General features: G+C 41.0%; 1 protein-coding gene across 3 annotated transcripts in view; it reads left to right on the top strand.

Annotated features, from left to right (window-relative positions):
- The first annotated feature begins 1,591 nt into the window (after positions 1-1,591).
- ZNF143 (zinc finger protein 143) overlaps positions 1,592-18,242 on the top strand; it is a 60,804-nt gene continuing 44,153 nt past the window's right edge. The window contains exon 1 of one of the 3 annotated variants that reach the window (XM_040258407.1): positions 1,592-1,678. Coding sequence is in view for 2 of the 3 variants with exons in the window: in XM_040258406.1 (XP_040114340.1) it covers positions 1,637-1,678 (42 nt within the window). In the remaining variant the exon portion in view is untranslated. The remainder of the gene's footprint in view (positions 1,679-18,242) is intronic. The other 2 variants (XM_040258406.1, XM_040258405.1) reach the window with 2 other exon arrangements.

Here is an 18,242-nt window from a genome sequence, read left to right as displayed (position 1 = left end):
AAATATAGATGTAACATCTGGAAGGTACATAAGTATAAATTAGAACACTTGTCTGAACCCTCTACTCTGTGAAAAAAGGAGTCTATCCATCGAGAACAAGACTATTTGGAATGAGCCAATTCCTCCAGTTTCAAGCAACTTAATCCATTCTTATGTGTCCCATTTTTTATTCTTATAAGGGAATAAAAGATAGTAACTAAACTTCTAAAGATCATGTATTCAAACGACAAGTCTCTTCCTTCCAATGGCGTTTGGGCACCAATTAGGCAGCTATACCTTCGTTAGGGTCTGTGCGCCCCTCACTTCCTACCAAAACCAAGGTAACGCTAAAATCTCACACTAGACTCAAGTGTAAATAAAAACACTGTAATTATCCGAAAGACAGTCTATAATCACCTGAAAGACACTAAATCAAACATTATCCAGCTTTCTCCAATTTTTGTAAGCATTACACAAATCTCCAGTTACAGCGGGACCATCCTCTTCATTCTTAGTAACTCAAATCTACACTTGGAACGCCCGATTTAACAAATCTTGAGTCTACACACTTTATCTCATCTTTATTCAGCTTCGTTGCCAAAACACATGAATACATACTGAATACTCCTCAAATGAGACTTGTATTTCCAATAGCTTTAAAAAATTTGGGTTAAGAGCTAGAGAAACGTTACCTAAACTTCACAACTAACTTGTATACAATCTTAATAGGTACAGGGAGACCCACTCAATGCTTTCCCCACCCTTTTTGACTTTAAATTCGCGACACACACAAGAGGGAAAGTAAAAAAGTTAGCGACACCATTAGAGACGATTTCAAAATTTGAACTTAAGCAACGTGAAAACGCAAAGCATCCGCAATGTCTCCTAGCAGAGTCCAAGACCACCGCCTCGTTGTCGAGTTTCGCCTGAGCTTCGGCTCAGGCAGGAGGTTCATCCTCCTACCAATGATGATAACCCGGCGACTGGAAAAGCAAAGGTAGTCTTGGCAGCCAGTGACAAGGATACGGCAGCTCTCAAAAACCAGAACCTCCATCCAAGAGCAAAGGCCTCAGCTGGCACCAAGAGCCCCCAGGGAACTGTGAGCAGTCGCATCCCGTCTCACCCCACCCTACCGACGGGGCAACACTCAGCAATTGCTAGGCAAAGCGCAACCGATCTCCAGAACGCGCTCCAGCAAGCCCACCGGGAGAGCCAAAGCCACCTCCTAGCCCCTGTGGGGAAAATGGCGCCTGTGAACTCTTCTCCCTCCCGGCTAGTCACAAGGACCAGCCTCCCTCCCTCGCTACAAAATGGCGCCTCCTGCTGGGGCCCCAGAATAGGCATAATTCACTTGTCAGAGAGGCGTTGTCGCGCTGGGATGAGCGGTTCTGTCAACCAGTCAGAAGCAGGAACTTTGGTTCCTCACTTTGGGTAAGCCACTCAGTCGCTGGCTGTAAGGCCAGGCGAGGCTGACGTCAGGTAAGGGGGCGTGGATAAGGCAGTCTTCTTTCGCGTCGCCTAAATTTGAGCCAATGGCAAGCAGGAAGCGTCTAGTGAGTGACGTAATGACAATCCAATGGAGGCTGGGGGCGGGCCTCAGAGCTACTATGCGGGTTGCGGGGCTTGGGGGCCGGGCGGCTGTTTCCTGTCCTGGTGCATGGTGGTCGGACGAAGGAATTGTTGGAAAATTTTCTCGGAGGTTCGTATATAAATGTGTTTTTACCCAGTGTGCATTATTCTCCGCCCGGCCGCCGCCCTTAGCGCGGCGGCGCGGGCCCGCTTGGGCCCGGGCTCTGGCTCCGGCTGGTCAGCCTCCACCTCAGGCCTTGCCGATCCTACGGCCGGTCGCGGTAGTGGTAGTTGCGTCTGGGCAGAAGCGGAGTTTATTAATAACCCGCGGCCGCCACTCTAGGGCGGCGGAGCTTTTCTCTGTGAGGACGCAAACCACCCCCCCTCCCCCCAGTCTCGTCGCGTAGCGCCCCGCCTGTTCCCCTCAGGGGACCGCCGAGGGGAGGGAGTGAAAGAGGGGAGGGTGGAGCCCTCGGGAGCCTGGCGGCGCTTCTCGGCTTGACCTCAGCGCGGAGCGAGTCCCCAGGCGCCGCCGCGGCGAAGCTTCTCGGGCTGAGACGCTGGGCCCTGGTCCCCACCAGGCCCCGGCTGGGGCGCCGGCGGCAGAACTGGCCGAGAGCCCGATTGGGTTCCCGCCTGCAGATCGCCCCCAATATTTCCTCCTGCTCAGACCATGCACACATTTCTTGTTTCCCTCACTTGGAAAAAAAAAAAAAAAATTGGGGTCGTTGAGCCTAATATCGAATATTGGAAATTACTGATTTTATCGTTCTGTTTTCTCGATTTTGGTGAAAAGAGTGAACGAGTCCTTTCGTTGTTTTGTAACATTTATTGTGGAACGTCCATCAATATTCTCTCCCCTTTTGGTCTTTTTAACATTGTTTACTCATTAAAGAAGTTAAAAGTGATAAAATGATTGCCAAACTGATGATAAGTTTAAGATCAATTTAAGCTTTTGAAAGTGTGTCTGTAGTCAGCTGGTATAATCTAGTGAAGATGTGAAAAATTGTAATTTCGAGGTTGTCGCCTTTGTCCTGAATTTTACTAGAAGCTGTAAGCGTCCAGTAGTTTTGCTGTAGTTAACAAAAATCTGTGCAATATTTAATATTTTCCCTTGCTGATGGCGTAGTTTCAGTTCGTTATTAAGTGTTTAATAAATTAGAGACTAGGTAATGAAATCATCCAAAAGTTCCGGTAAGATAGTAAGGAATTTTACCCAAGTGTATTTTGATTACTTCGGAAATTATTTAGTGTACAAATACTTTGCCTATTTTTTCCATAGCCACCTTTTAGTTTTTAAAAATAACAGCTTTATTGGCAGACTACAGACCTTTACAATTCACCCCGTTAAAGTATGTAATTAGGTAGGTTTAATGTTTTCACGGAGTTGTGCAACCATTACCAAAATTTTAAAACATGTTCATCACCCCCCAAGAAAGTCGGTACCCACTGAGTTTCTCCTGATTTCCCCATAACACACCTCTTTCACCAACCACTAATCGACAAGTTTGTCTGTTCCCAGAGTTTCGGAATCACACAGTATGTGCTTCTTTCACTTAGCATGTTTGCAAGGTTCATTCATGTTAGAGCATGTATGAGTACTTCATTTCTTTTTATTGCCAAATATTTAATTGTGGGGACATAACACCTTTTATTTGTCTGTTCATCTGTTGATGTGGACTTTCAGGTTGCTTCTGTCTTGACTATTATGCATAATGCTGCTATAACAATCACATATATTTATTATTTATCTATTCCTTTGGCTCCTCTGGGTCTTAGTTGTGGCATGTGGAATCTTTTAGTTACATCATGAACATGTGAAATTGATTTCTCTGACCAGGGAGCTAACCAGGGTCCCCATCATTGTGGGTGTGCAGTCTTAGCCAGTGGACCACTGGGAAGTCCCCTCTACTGTTAGTTTAGTTGTTATTAAATATTTATAATGTAGGTACAGTTTATGATTACATGAGGAGAACTTTCTGAGTCCTGATGTTCTTATCATTACTTAATTTTGAAGTTCTTATATAGTTTTTGTTTTTATGTATGTGTTAGTTATTTGGCTGCCCTGGGCTTTAGTTTCAACATGTGGGATCTAGTTTCCTCATCAGGAATCAAACGCAGGGCCCCTGCATTGGGAACTCAGAGTCAGCCTCTCTACCACTAGGGCAGCCCTTGTTTTTATTTTTAATTTGAAATTTTACCCAGTTCTTAGTCTTTTTGCACTTGGCTTTATTTCAGGACATAGTGATTATTTAGAGTTGAGTTGTTTGTGTCATTGCTGATCTCTATGCTTAATTTACATTTTAAGGATAGCTTTAAGACAGTGTATTATACTATCAAAATGATTTTGTTTTTAAGATGGATCTTACTGAAAATCTCCCTCCCTCTCAGAGAAGTAAAAAATCTTCATAGTTTCCGATAAATTTGATCCTGTTTTAAAACCGTGCCACTGTGGGAACTCTGTACTCTGTGGAAATAACTTATCCATTAATGTGTAGACACAGGCCTTTAACTCCAAACTACATTTTTTTTGTAGTTAAAATACCACTTTATGGAAATTTCCCGGTGGTCCAGTGATTAGGACTTGGTACTTTCACTGCTGGGGGCCTGAGTTCAATTCTTGGTGCGGGGAACTAAGATTCCACATGTGGCACCTCTGCCAAAATAAGTAAATATATATTTTTTAAAGTCAATTATTTAAAATCACCTTTAGAAATTATTTTTTGTCTTTTTTTCAGGGAAAAAACTTTCATAAGGATAAGGAAATTTTTTTCTCTTTTTAAATTGAAGTGTAGTTGATTTACATTTTACTTGTTTAGAGTGTATAACAGTGATTCAGCATTTTTATAGATTGACATTTTTTATTTTTAACTTAAAAAATTTTTTTTATTGGAGGAACCTTGAAAACATTATTTAGTTTAAGTGAAAGAAGACAGTCACGAAAGACCATATGCTATGATTCCATTTATATGAAGTGTCCAGAATAAGCAAATCTGTAGAAATAGAAAGTAGATTGGGGTTACCTATGGGTTTGGGAAAGGGGAGATAGGCTTTTCTTTTGCTGGTGATAAAAATATTCTGAATTCAGGTTGTGGTAATATTTGTACACTCTAAATATACTTAAGTCATTGACTTGTACACCTTAAATGGATAAATTTTATGGTGTGTGAATTGTATCTCAATAATGGTATTTTCAAAAAGGAAAACTATGAACAAGAGGAAAGTTTCTCTTGAATAACACATCTCTGAAAATTTTTTTTGTTTTTTTCGTCCTCTGGCAATACCACTTGATGGAAATTCCCTAGCAGTCCAGTGGTTAGGACTTAATTCTTTCACTGCCTGGGAGCCTGAGTTCAGTCCCTGGTCAGGGAACTAAGATCCTGCACGTAGTAGGTGAAAATAGTAAATAAGACAGAGACATTTAGCTTCTCATTTAGCTTTAAACTGCTGATAAGCAGCTTAGTCACTCAGTCATCTCCAAATCTTTGGGACCCTCATGGACTGTAACCCACCAGGCTCCTCTGTCAATGGGGATTCTCCAAGCAAGAATACTGGGGTGCTTTGCTATGCCCAGGGATCGAACCCAGGTCTCCCACGTTGCAAGTGGATTCTTTTACTCTCTGAGCCACCAGGGAAGCTCATTAATAGCAAACACACATGTCATGCCATATGCTGTTACAAGCTATTTTTATTTGCAGTACCTCTGTGAAGTACCTGCCTTTTACAGATAGGGAAACTGTGGCACAGTGTGCTTAAGTAACTTGCCCAAGGTCACACAGATAATATGTGGTCAATGAGAGTTTGAAGCAGACTGGCTCAGGAGTCCTTATTCTTAAGTATAATGCTATATACCACGTCTTGTAAGTATTCCTTCCTAGGTATAACCCATATTTTCTAATCTATCAATAGGGGAATCCTTCTTAGATATTATTGTATGTTTTAGTAGCTAGTTGCTATAAATACAGGCTTCTCTGGTGGTGGCTCAGCGGTGAAGAATCCGCCTGCTGTGCAGAAAACCCAGGTATGGTCTCTGGGTCGGGAAGATCCCCTGGAGGAGGGCATAGATGGCAACCCACTCCAGTATTCTTGCCTGGAGAATCCCATAGACAGAGAAGCAGTCCATAGGGTCACAAAGAGTCAGACGTGACTGAAGCGACTGAGCACGCACGCACATGGTCTAAATACACTGCTTCTGCTCTGGAGAAAACCAGGCAATTAAAGTGTACTGTGGTAAGTGTTATGATAAGGGTATGGACAGAGTGTCTTGGGAAATACAGGTGACGCATTCAGAACCAGTTTGGGGAGCTGAGATAAAACTTTCTGGTGGAATCTGAAGAATTTAGCCAAGTAAAGAGAGAAGGCTGAGAAGGCAATGGCAACCCACTCCAGTACTCTTGCCTGGAAAATCCCATGGATGGAGGAAGCTGGTAACCAGGCTGCAGTCCATGGGGTCGCTAGGAGTTGGACACGACTGAGCGACTTCCCTTTCACTTTTCGCTTTCATGCATTGGAGAAGGAAATGGCAACCCACTCCAGTGTTCTTGCCTGGAGAATCCCAGGGACAGGGGAGCCTGGCGGGTTTCTGTCTATGGGGTCGCACAGAGTTGGACACGACTGAAGTGACTTAGCAGCAGCAGCAAAGAGAGAAGGAAGAGTATTCTAGAGGGAATGAATGGCAGTGTTCAGAGCCCAGATGCAAGAGACATCTTGGGCCAGAGTGGCTCATGTAAAAGTTGTTGAGTCAAATGGTTAGAAGGTGATTTTACCATTTATGTTGTGAAGTTAAGGACATCATTTAACCTGAGTTTCACTTTCTTCATCTGCAAAATTGTGATTAAATGATACTTAATTCATAGGATTACTAGAAGGATTAAATGAATTAGTAGTAATGCCTGGCACATAATATTTTGGAAGGATAAGTTGTCATTATTAAATGTTTAAATTATTAATTTATTAATATTATTAAATGATACTAGTATCATTGACTACTAGAATTTTAATCAGTGTTCCTGGAATATAGAATGTAAGATTGTACTAGAATAAGACTGGAGGATAGAGTGACCAACTTGTCTTGATTTGCTGAAAGTAAAAGTGTTAGTTGTTCAGTCATGCCAGTTTGTGGGTGGTTTTACTGGGTTTAGAACCATGGAGAAAAATAGTTACCTTAGAAAGGAGCAAAATGAGAACAAAGTAGGATATGCCTGTGTATACACACATAAGCACATTTTAGAGACTGAGTTCACACTAGTACCTCCAATTCCAGCTCATTCCACAGAGCTCTTTCTTTTCTTCCCTTATTCCATATTTGCATTTCCCTTCTTAATGAGAGCTCTGGCTTCCAACAGCATTTACACATTTATTCAATGCTCAGTCTTTTATTATGTCTAAAATAGTTTCCAAGTTGTTTTGCCTTTGAAAGTGTTAGTCTCTCAGTTAGTCTGATTCTTGTGACCCCAAGGACTGTAGCCCGAAGGCTACTCTGTCCCTGAAAGTCTCCAGGCAAGAATACTGGAGTGAGTAGCCATTCCCTTCTCCAGGGGATCTTCCCAACCCAAGAATGGAACCTGGGTCTCCTGCATTCATTGCAGGCAGATTCTTTACTGTCTGAGTTACCAGAGAAGCCCTTGCCCAAGACCATTCCAATTTGTTTTTCTTTTTAATTATTTATTCTTATATATATATATGGAGAAGGCAATGGCACCCCACTCCAATACTCTTGCCTGGAAAATCCCGTGGACAGAGGAGCCTGGTCGGACACAACTGAGCAACTTCACTTTGACTTTTCAGTTTCATGCATTGGAGAAGGAAATGGCAACCCACTCCAGTATTCTTGCCTAGAGAATCCCAGGGATAGGGGAGCCTGGTGGGCTGCCATCTATGGGGTCGCACAGAGTCGGACACGACTGAAGCGACTTGGCAGCATATATATATATATATAATTTTTTTTTAATTGAAGTGTAGTTGACTTGCAGTGTTTCAGATGCACAGCAAGGTGATTCAGTTATACAAATATACATATACTATTTTTGAAATTATTTTCCACCATAGGGTATTACATGATATTGACTATGGTTCCCTATGCTATGCATTAAACCTTTGTTGCATATCTATTTTTTAATTAGAAATCTAGTATTCTATTCATAAGTCAAACAAGTGGAATAAAAATATAATTTTTTTAGTTAGGCAAAAATGCATACATTTAAGTATATATATATAAAGTATACATATTTATATATATATGTATACAAAAGCTTTTCTACTACACTTGATAAAGACTTAAGAAAGAACATCAAAAAAAAGGAGATGGAGAACATAAACTAAATGAAATGGGAACACTGAATAAGAAATATAAAAAGTGAAACAAACTAGATAAAAGTCCATCATGTAGTCCAGTATTTAAACATGACTGCTCATTAGAAACATGGAGCTATGGAGGTAAAAGCAATACCTGAGCATTTGTATTTTTCAAAAAATTTCAAGATAATTCTGATATGTATCTGGATTTTAAAAAGTGATTACAGACTTTTCTGTTAGATCCTAGTTTGGGTAATATGGTAAGTGGAAGTGCACATATGCACATGTTTTCATCCACCCAGCCAGTCTATGCATTTTGGCTGGTTCATTTAATCCATTTACATTTAAGATTATATTATGATCCTGTTACTGTTTTCTTAATTATTTAGGGTTTATTTTCTGTAGGTCTTTTCCTTCATTTGTGTTTCCTGCCTAGAGAAGTTCCTTTAGCATTTTTTGGATAGCTGGTTTGGTGCTGCTGAATTCTCTTAACTTTTGCTTGTCTGGAAACTTCTGATTTCTCTATCAGATGTGAGGGAGAGTCTTTTTGGGTAGAGTATTCTTGGTTGTAGGTTCTTCCCATTCATTGCTTTAAATATATCATGCCATCATTCCCTTCTGGCTAGTAGAGTTTCTGTTGATAAATCAGCTGATAGCCTGGTGGGAATTCCCTTGTATGTTATTTGTTATTTTTAATATTTTATCTCTGTTGTTAATTTTTGTCAGTTGATTACTGTGTGTCTCTGTGTGTTCCTCCTTGGGTTTATCCTTTCTGGGATACTCTGTGCTTCTGGACATGGTTGACTATTTCCTTTCCCATGTTCGGAAAGTTTTCAGCTATTACCTCTTCAAATATTTTCTCAGGTCCTTTCTCTATCTCTTCTCCTTCTGCTGCTGCTGCTAAGTCGCTTCAGTCATGTCCAACTCTGTGCGACCCCATAGACGGCAGCCCACCAGGCTCCGCTGTCCCTGGGATTCTCCAGGCAAGAACAATGGAGTGGGTTGCCATTTCCTTCTCCAATGCATGAAAGTGAAAAGTGAAAGTGAAGTTGCCCAGTCATGTCCAACTCTTAGTGACCCCATGGACTGCAGCCTGGATGCCAGGTTCCTCCATCCATGGGATTTTCCAGGCAAGAGTACTGGAGTGGGGTGCCATTCCCCTCTCCAGGAGATCTTCCTGACCCAGGGATTGAACCCAGGTCTGCTGCATTGTAGGCAGATGCTTTACTGTCTGAGCCACCAGGGAAGTCTTCTCTTTCTGGGACCCCTGTAATGCAAATATTGGTATATTGAGTGTTGGTGTGTTTAATGTTGTCCCAGAGGTATCTTAGGCTGTCTTCATTTCTTTTCATTCTTTTTTCTATATTCTGTTCTGTGGCAGTGATTTCCACTGTTCTGTCCTCCAGTTCATTTACCTGTTCTTCTGCCTCAGTTATTCTGCTATTGATTCCTTCTAGTGTATTATTCATCTCTGTTTGTTTATTCTTTAGTTCTTCTAGATCTTTGGTAAACATTTCTTGCATCTTCTCAATCTTTGCCTCCATTCTTTCCCCAATTTCCTGGATCATCTTCACTATCATTATTCTGAATTCTTTTTCTGGAAGGTGCCTGTCTCCCCCTCATTTAGTTCTTCTGAGATTTTTTCTTGTCCCTTCATCTGGGATAAAACTTTCTGCTTTTGCATCATGATTAATTTTCTGTAATAATGGTTTTGGTTATATCTGCTGTGAGACTGTGCTTCTTCTTGCTTCTTCTGTTTGCCCTCTGATGGATGAGGCTAAGAGGTTTATGTCAGCTTCTTGATGAATGGGAAAAACTGGGTCTTGCTCTGGTGGACAGGGCTTTGCTCAGTAAAGCTTTAATCAAATTATCTGCTGATGGGTGGGGTTGCACTCTCTCCCTGATAGTTGTTTGACCTGAGGCGATCCAGCCCTGGGGTTTGTGGGCTCTGTGGTAGACTTAATGGTGAACTTCAAGAGGCTTTATGCCAAGGGGGACCTTGCAGTGCCTCCGTTCCTGTGGCGAGCCCCTGCCGATCCATGCTTCCACAAGGCCCTCCAACGCTAGCAGGTAGTTTTAGTTCAGTCTCCTGTGTGGTCACTGCTCCTCTCCTCTGGGTCTTGGTGCATGCAAAATTTTGTTTGTGCCTCCCAAGCTTGGAGTCTCTGTTTCTCTCAGTCCTCTGGAAGGCCTGTAATCAAATCCTGCTGGCCCTCAAGGCCAGATTCCCTGGAGATTTCCAGTCCCTTTGTTGGATCCCCAGGCTGGGAAACCTGATGTGGGGTTCAGAACCTTCACAACAGTGTGAGAACTTCTTTGGTATTACTTGTCTCCAGTCTGTGGATCACCCACCTGGTGGGTATGGGATTTGATTTTATCGTGATTATGCCCTTCCTACCATATCACTGTGGGTTCTTTGTCTTTGGATGTGGGGTATCTTTTTGGTGGATTCCAGCGTCCTCCTGTTCATGGTTGTTCAACAGCTGGTTGCAGTCTTGGTGCTCTCACAGGAGAGATGAGCACACGCCTACTACTCCGCTGTCTTGAACTGGAAACTATCCAAATTTTAAAACAAATTTCCCCCAGAGAAATAAAACAGAAATGAAAGTTCGATGACCTAGGAAGCTTGTCAGTGTTGGGCAAACCAGGATGATTGTATTAGAGAAGTTAGTAGAACCCCAATCATGGTATTTGGACTTTATGGGTAAGTGGGAAAGTTTTGAAGGTTTTTATGACAAAGAAATGCTCTGATTGGGTTTGAAAGCACTTGGACTGTGCTGTGGAGATCAGGTTGGAGGAGGGTAAAAGTGGATTTCGGGAGGTTGATGTAATAACCCAAGTGGTGATGCTCTCCTGAATTAAGACTGCCTAATAAGAGAAGTGAATGCATTTGAGAGATATTTAGGAGATAAAGTGATCATTTTTCGTGATCAGTTGGAGATAAAGGGGGATTGGACTACTGGGTAAGTGATTCATTTATCATTGAGGTAGAAAATCAAAAGTAGAATTTTATGGCATACAGTTTTGAGATGGAGGTGGCTGTGGACCATGAATGTCATCAAGGCCAATAAGCAGCTAGATAAATAGATCAGGAGCCATTAAGAGGAAAGACTTGATAGTTTTAAAAAGCTTATAAATTCTAGAGATCTTTGAAACCATGGGAATGGATATGATATTCCAAGAGGAAAAGTGCATAAAATGAAAAAACAAATGAGGATGCAAACTTGCAGGTTCTCAACATTTAGGAATACATTGGAGAAATGGAAAAGGATTGGCTAGGAAGTTGGAGGAAACCAGGAGCATGTAGATGTCATAGATGCCAAGGCAAGAGAATATTCTAAGAAAGAGATAAAGGTCAGTGGTATCAAAGACAGAAAAGTATCCATCACACTGTTTTTTAATGTTTAACTGTCAGTATTATAATGGCTGGTCATTTAAAACTTTTTGAAAATTTGGGGTATAATCATCTATGTTCAGTTTGATGAGTTTTGGCAATTGTATACGTCCAGATGATCATCACTCGAGAGATAATAGGACATATCCATCACCATAGAAAATTCCCTTGTTTTCCTTTCCAATCAGTCCCCTAACCTTGCAATCACATTTTATTCTAACACTGTAGATTAATTTTGGTGTTCTGGGAAGTTATATTAATGGAATAATACAATATGTATTGCTCTGTGTCTATCTTACTTCCCTCAGCATAATAATTTTGAGATTCCTCACTGTTATTGTTATACAGTGTTATGTATGTGTATATAGTTTGTGATGCCAAAGAATGTTCAAACTACCGTACAATTGCACTCATCTCTCATGCTAGTAAAGTAATGCTCAAAATTCTCCAAGCCAGGCTTCAGCAATACGTGAACCGTGAACTTCCAGATGTTCAAGCTGGTTTTAGAAAAGGCAGAGGAACCAGAGATCAAATTGCCAACATCCGCTGGATCATCAAAAAAAGCAAAAGAGTTCCAGAAAAACATCTATTTCTGCTTATTGACTATGCCAAAGCCTTTGACTGTGTGGATCACAATAAACTGTGGAAAATTCTGAAAGAGATGGGAATACCAGACCACCAAACCTGCCTGTTGCGAAATCTGTATGCAGGTCAGGAAGCAACAGTTAGAACTGGACATGGAACAACAGACTGGTTCCAAATAGGAAAAGGAGTACGTCAAGGCTGTATATTGTCACCCTGCTTATTTAACTTATATGCAGAGTACATCATGAGAAACGGTGGGCTGGAAGAAACACAAGCTGGAATCAAGATTGCCAGGAGAAATATCAATAACCTCATATATGCAGATGACACCACCCTTATGGCAGAAAGTGAAGAGGAAATAAAAAACCTCTTGATGAAAGTGAAAGAAGAGAGTGAAAAAGTTGGCTTAAAGCTCAACATTCAGAAAACTAAGATCATGGCATCTGGTCCCATCACTTCACGGGAAATAGATGGGTAAACAGTGTCAGACTTTATTTTTGGGGGCTCCAAGGTCACTGCAGATGGTGATTGCAGCCATGAAATTAAAAGATGCTTACTCCTTGGAAGGAAAGTTATGATCAAACTAGATAGCATATTCAAAAGCAGAGACATTACTTTGCCAACAAAGGTCCATCTAGTCAAGGCTATGGTTTTTCCAGTGGTCCTGTATGGATGTGAGAGTTGAACTATGAAGAAAGCTGAGCTCCGAAGAATTGATGCTTTAGAACTGTGTTATTGGAGAAGACTCTTGAGAGTCCCTTGGACTGCAAGGAGATCCAACCAGTCCATCCTAAAGGAGATCAGCCCTGGTGTTCATTGGAAGGACTGATGCTGAAGCTGAAACTCCAATACTTTGGCCACCTCATGCCAAGAGTTGACTCATTGGAAAAGATCCTCATGCTGGGAGGGACTGGGGGCAGGAGAAGAAGGGGATGACAGAGGATGAGATGGCTGGAAGGCATCACGGACTCGATGGACATGAGTTTGGGTAAACTCCAGGAGTTGGTAATGGACAGGGAGGCCTGGCATGCTGCGATTCATGGGGTCGCAAAGAATCTGACACGACTGAGTGACTGAACCGAACTGATTGTTTGTTTCTCTTTATTGCTAGGTAATAATCTATTGTATGAATTTATCACAACTTTGTTTTTAATCCTTTCTTTTATTTGAGTTCATTCTAGCTTGGAACTATTATGAATAAAGCTGCTATGGACATTCTTGTATAAATCTCTTTGTGGATGGATGAATATTTTCATTTCTCATTCATGCCTAGGAATGGCCATTGAACTTCATGTTAAAATGGAGATCAGTGACCAACCAGAGAGTTTCCGTTCTTAGGGACCGAAATCAGATGGATGGCAATGGGAAATCAGGAGGCATTGTTAGTAACAACTGTTAAGGAAATCTAGCTGTGATAGGAAAGAGATAACAAGTAGCTGAGTCAGAGGTGAGTTTTTTTGTTTTGTTTTGTTTTTGTTGTGTTTTTTAAGTTATTGTTGGGAAGAAACTGGGGGAGAGAGGGAAATTGTTTACAGAAGAGGTCCATGAAATCCCTGTGGAGGAAAGACAAATGAAATGGAGAGTACAGGTTGAAGAATTGGTCTTACCTTATAGGAAAGTAATATGGTAGGAGAGAAGGAAGAAACATGCAGAAATGCAGTCAAGTGAGGTTTATTGGCAGGTAATTCCTTTGATGACTTATTTTCTGTGAAATTGAGAGCTGATTAATTGAAGTCCTGAAGGAGAAGAGTGGGGGGATAGCAGAAGAGGGGATGGAGGTTTGAGACAAACGGAAAATATTTAAATAGTTGCCATGAGGAAACAAGGAAATGTAAGTTTTCGGGACAGGTTTGGGGATTCAGAAGAGGCTGGAAGAGCCCAAGATCTTTCATGTCCTTCAGGACTATTCCATCAAATAAGTTTTTCGATCTGAAAAATGCTTTGTAAATATGAGACCTATACAAAGTTATTTCTGACTAGAGGTGTATGTTTTTACTACCTAGTCTGTGTACTCTTTGTACAAAGGATCTATTTTGTTGCAGTTGTATGTCAGGAGTGCTCTGTAATTTTCATAATTGTCTCACAATGTTTTGCTTCCCTTACATGACAAGATGAGCAATTTGGATAATAAAATATTAACATAAACAGTGTTTATCTTGAGGGAAATAAAGTACAATGCAGGATCACAGTCAGAAGTGGAGTTTGAATATATCAGAACCTCTCTCCTGCTACTTAGACTTCCTCAAACTCCCTAGACTCAGTGCAGGCAGGCCAGAGCATGCTTAGTAAACTGAACTATGCAGGAATGCCCTTAATCAAGCTCTGCTGTTAGTACCGCATTGTTGAGGTTTGAGAGAGAGTTTTTTTTTAGGTTCTTTTTCGTATCAGTGGTTCAGTTAAGAACAGACCATTGCCAACATTGATGTTTCTGATGACTAGACCTAGATGTCCATTTCTAAATTCTTGTCTCTGTTCTCACAGCTTCTTCTCACACATATTTTAGTTTTACCTCTCCAGGCCTCATCTCAACTTCCTGCCAGTCTGTTGTTAATCTTTCATTTCTGAATGTTTCTGGAACTTGGTAAAGCCTTCACGTTTCAACATTTTACCCACGCACTAGAATATCCTAGTTCTTTAAAATTGGTAGTATAAACTCTGTCCCTCCATCTTACCCTTTAGCATTCTGTACAGCCTATGAAAACTACCTCATTTATTAGCATGTTCTAACTACTCTGTGCTTAACTGAATTACATTGCATTCATGAAACATGCTTACTCCCTGGGTATATTAATATTTAAATAAAACTGAAGAGATTTAAAGACAGTTTTCCACAAAGGTTAATCAAAGCAGTGTAACTGAATCAGCAAACTACAAAGTTACGGAATAGCCTATTTTTATGTTGCTATACTAAGAAATTCCTCATTCCAGGATAGGAGATGTCATTAAATGCAGCACAAACGACTATGCTTAAATGAAGAAGCACTTTGTATATTAATGAATTTATAAGGAAAATTTGTAATTGAGACCAGGTAATAGAAAGTGTGTAGGTGGACCCAGCCTGAGGTTAGAACCGGAGTTTGACAATTTCTGAAGGTCTGGTTTTTGTTAGTTCAGTCGCTCAGTCGTGTCTGACTCTTTGTGAACCCATGGTCTGCAGCACACTAGGCCTCCCTGGTCCATCGCCAACTCCCAGAGTTTACTCAAATTCATGTCCATTGAGTCGGTGATGCCATCCAACCATCTCATCCTCTGTCGTCCTCTTCTCCTCCTGCCTTCAATCTTTCCCAGCATCAGGGTCTTTTCAAATGAGTCTGGTTTCTGTAGCTTCATGCAAAAAGTCTTTAGGATTTGTTAATCTAGATTTCTTTTTATATCATTTCTTACTGTGATAAAGATTACTTGTAGTTGAAGTCCTTACTCTTATACCTGAACCATTAAGATTTATATTTTCATAATAATTCATGATGATAATTGTATCTCACAATTTACACCAAATTTGAGATAACTAAGGGCTTCACATTTTAAAGTATTGGTGTGATGTAGACTCAAACCACTGAGGAAACTCTGATTTTTTTTTTTTTTTTTAGGGGATGAAGTCAGCTAGTATTTTTTTGTTTGTTTGTTTAGTATTTTGTAATTTATTTTATTTTTTTTAATTTTATTTTTACTTTATTTTACTTTACAATACTGTATTAGTTTTGCTATACATTGACATGAATCCACCACGGGTGTATACAAGCTCCCAATCCTGAGTCCCCCTCCCACCTCCCACCTCATATCATCTCTCTGGATCATCCCCATGCACCAGCCCCAAGCATCCTGTATCCTGTATCGAACATAGACTGGCACTTCTTTTCTTACATGATAGTATACATGTTTCAAAGCCATTCTCCCAAATCATCCCACCCTCTCCCTCTCCCTCAGAGTCCAAAAGTCCGTTCTATACATTTGTGTCTCTTTTGCTGTCTTGCATAAAGGGTCATCATTACCATCTTTCTAAATTCCGTATATATGTGTCAGTATACTGTATTGGTGTTTTTCAACTACTAATTTTCTTTAATGTGGGAAGCATGATTATCTTTATTGTTTTATTTTTGGTTGTACTGGGTCTTTGTTGTTATGAGGGCTCTTCTCGAGTTGCAATGAGTGGGGACTACTCTCTAGTTGTGTGGCTCCGTGTTACGGTGGCTTCTCTTGTTGTGGAGCATGGCTGTAGGGTGCTTGGGCTTCAGCAGTTGGGGCATGTGGGCTCAGCAGTTGGGGCTCCCGGGCTCTAGAGCACAGGCTCAGTAGTTGTGGTGCACTGGCTTAGTTGCTCCACCACATGTGGGATCTTCCCAGACCAGAGATCAAACCCTTGTCCCATGCATTGGCAGACAGATTCTTAACAGCTGCACCACCAGAGAAGTTCCTGAGAGTCTGTTTTTAATCCCTTTGGATATATGCCCAGAAGTGGGATTGCTCGATCATATGGTAAAATTCTATTTGTAACTTTTTGAGGAATCTCCATACTGATTTATTTTGTTTTAATTTGTTTGGCCATGCCACTCAGCTTGTGGAGTAACAGTCTTTTTTGTTTGTTGTTGTTGTTGTTATCTTATTTCATTATTATTATTATTTTTTTATGGAGTGGCAATCTTAGTTCCCTGACCAGGGATTGAACCTGTGCCTTTGGCGGTGAAAGCAAAGTGTCCCAACCACTGGACTGCTAGGGAATTTCCTCCATACTGTTTTTAATAGCAGCTGCTAGTAGTAAAGAATCTGCCCGCCAGTGCAGGAGATGCCAGAAACTTGGGTTTGATTCCTGGGTCGGGAAGATCCCCTGGAGTAGGAAATGGCAGTCTACCCCAGCACTCTTGTCTGGAGAATCCCATGGACAAAGGAGCCTAGCAGGCTATAATCCATAGGGTCTCAAAGAGTCAGACACAACTGAAGAGCCTGAGCACATGTGCGCATGCTATAAATACACTGCTTCTACTCTGGAGAAAAACAGGTAATTAAAGTGTACTGTGATAAGCGTGCATGACTGAGCATTCACGCGTGCACCGTTCGGCATTCCCACCAAAGTGCTGCTGCTGCTAAGTCGCTTCAGTCGTGTCCGACTCTGTGCGACTCCATGGACTGTAGCCCACCAGGCTCCTCCATCCATGGGATTTTCCAGGCAAAAGTAATGGAGTGGGGTGCTATTGCCTTCTCTGCACCAGTAGTGCACAGAGGTTCTAATTTCTTCATGTCCTTGCCAAACTTACCTTGTGTTTTGGTAGTGGACATTCTTATAGGCGTGAGGTGATATCTCATCGTGGTTTCGATTTGCGTTTCCTCAATGATTAGTGATGTTGAACATATTTTCATCTTTGTTGGCCATTTATTTATCTTCTTTGAAGAAATTTCTGTTAAGTCCTTTGTCCAGTATTTATTTGGGTTATTGTTTTTTGATGTTGAGTTGTAGAAATTCTTTATTCTGGATATAACATTTGCTGCACTTCATAAATGTGTTTTTTTTTTCTCTTTTCTTATGGCAGTACTCATCATCATCTTCCAGAAAGGCAGGAACTTATTACTTTACGTATGTCTTCCTTTGAGATTCCTCTTGTGCCCCATCACAGCCTCCCTTTGTCTGATTTTGGTCCGTGTTTCATTATTAAAGCACAGGAAATTGACTACTTTTCACAAGGTGGCTCTCTCTGAAGATATCGTGTATATCTCACATGCTTGTGTGTGCGTGCTCAGTTGTGCCCAACTCTTTGCAACCCTGCCAGGCTCCTCTGTCCACGGGATTTCCTGGGCAAGAATACTGGAGTGGGTTGCCATTTTCTTCCCCAGGGAATCTTGCCAACCTAGGGATCAAGCCCACGTCTCCTGCATTGGTAAGTGGATTCTTTACCACCGAGCCACCTGGGAAGCCCTTCTCACGTGCTTATTTACACGCTATCTGAAATTGTTGATGCACAATCATGACATGAATGTGAATATGGTGTGAGTAAATATAGAGTGTTTTAACTCTAGCTTATTTCATTTATTCATTATCATATTTTCCCCCACTTGATCATTTTCTAACAAAGGGCATTAGTTGTATCATGGAGTCTTTTTGAGAATAAGATGGGCTGTGACCTGACATCACTTATTACCTCTGGCAGTTGTAGTGCACATTTGATCTTTTCTGAATCCTTTACCACCAAGTGTATTTGCCAGCAATTTGTGTCCAGGAATCAGCTGACTCTTCATCTCTGAGTTAATGTAGATTTTTTTCAATTAGGACAGAAACTATAGGTGCCGAAGCCTTCCTAAAGAAATTTAACACTTGACCAGCTTTCAGACAAGAAAGAACTTTATCAGTTACCTGTTGATGTAGTTATTTGGAGATTTATAAATAATTGAAAAGGACAAATGCTTGAGTTATGGTCAAATGGATATTTTTTGA

Source organism: Oryx dammah, unplaced genomic scaffold, assembly GCF_014754425.2.
Source record: "Oryx dammah isolate SB20612 unplaced genomic scaffold, SCBI_Odam_1.1 HiC_scaffold_17, whole genome shotgun sequence".
In the NCBI taxonomy this organism is placed as follows: Eukaryota; Metazoa; Chordata; class Mammalia; order Artiodactyla; family Bovidae; genus Oryx; species Oryx dammah.
This window is presented reverse-complemented; position numbering and strand designations above follow the sequence as displayed.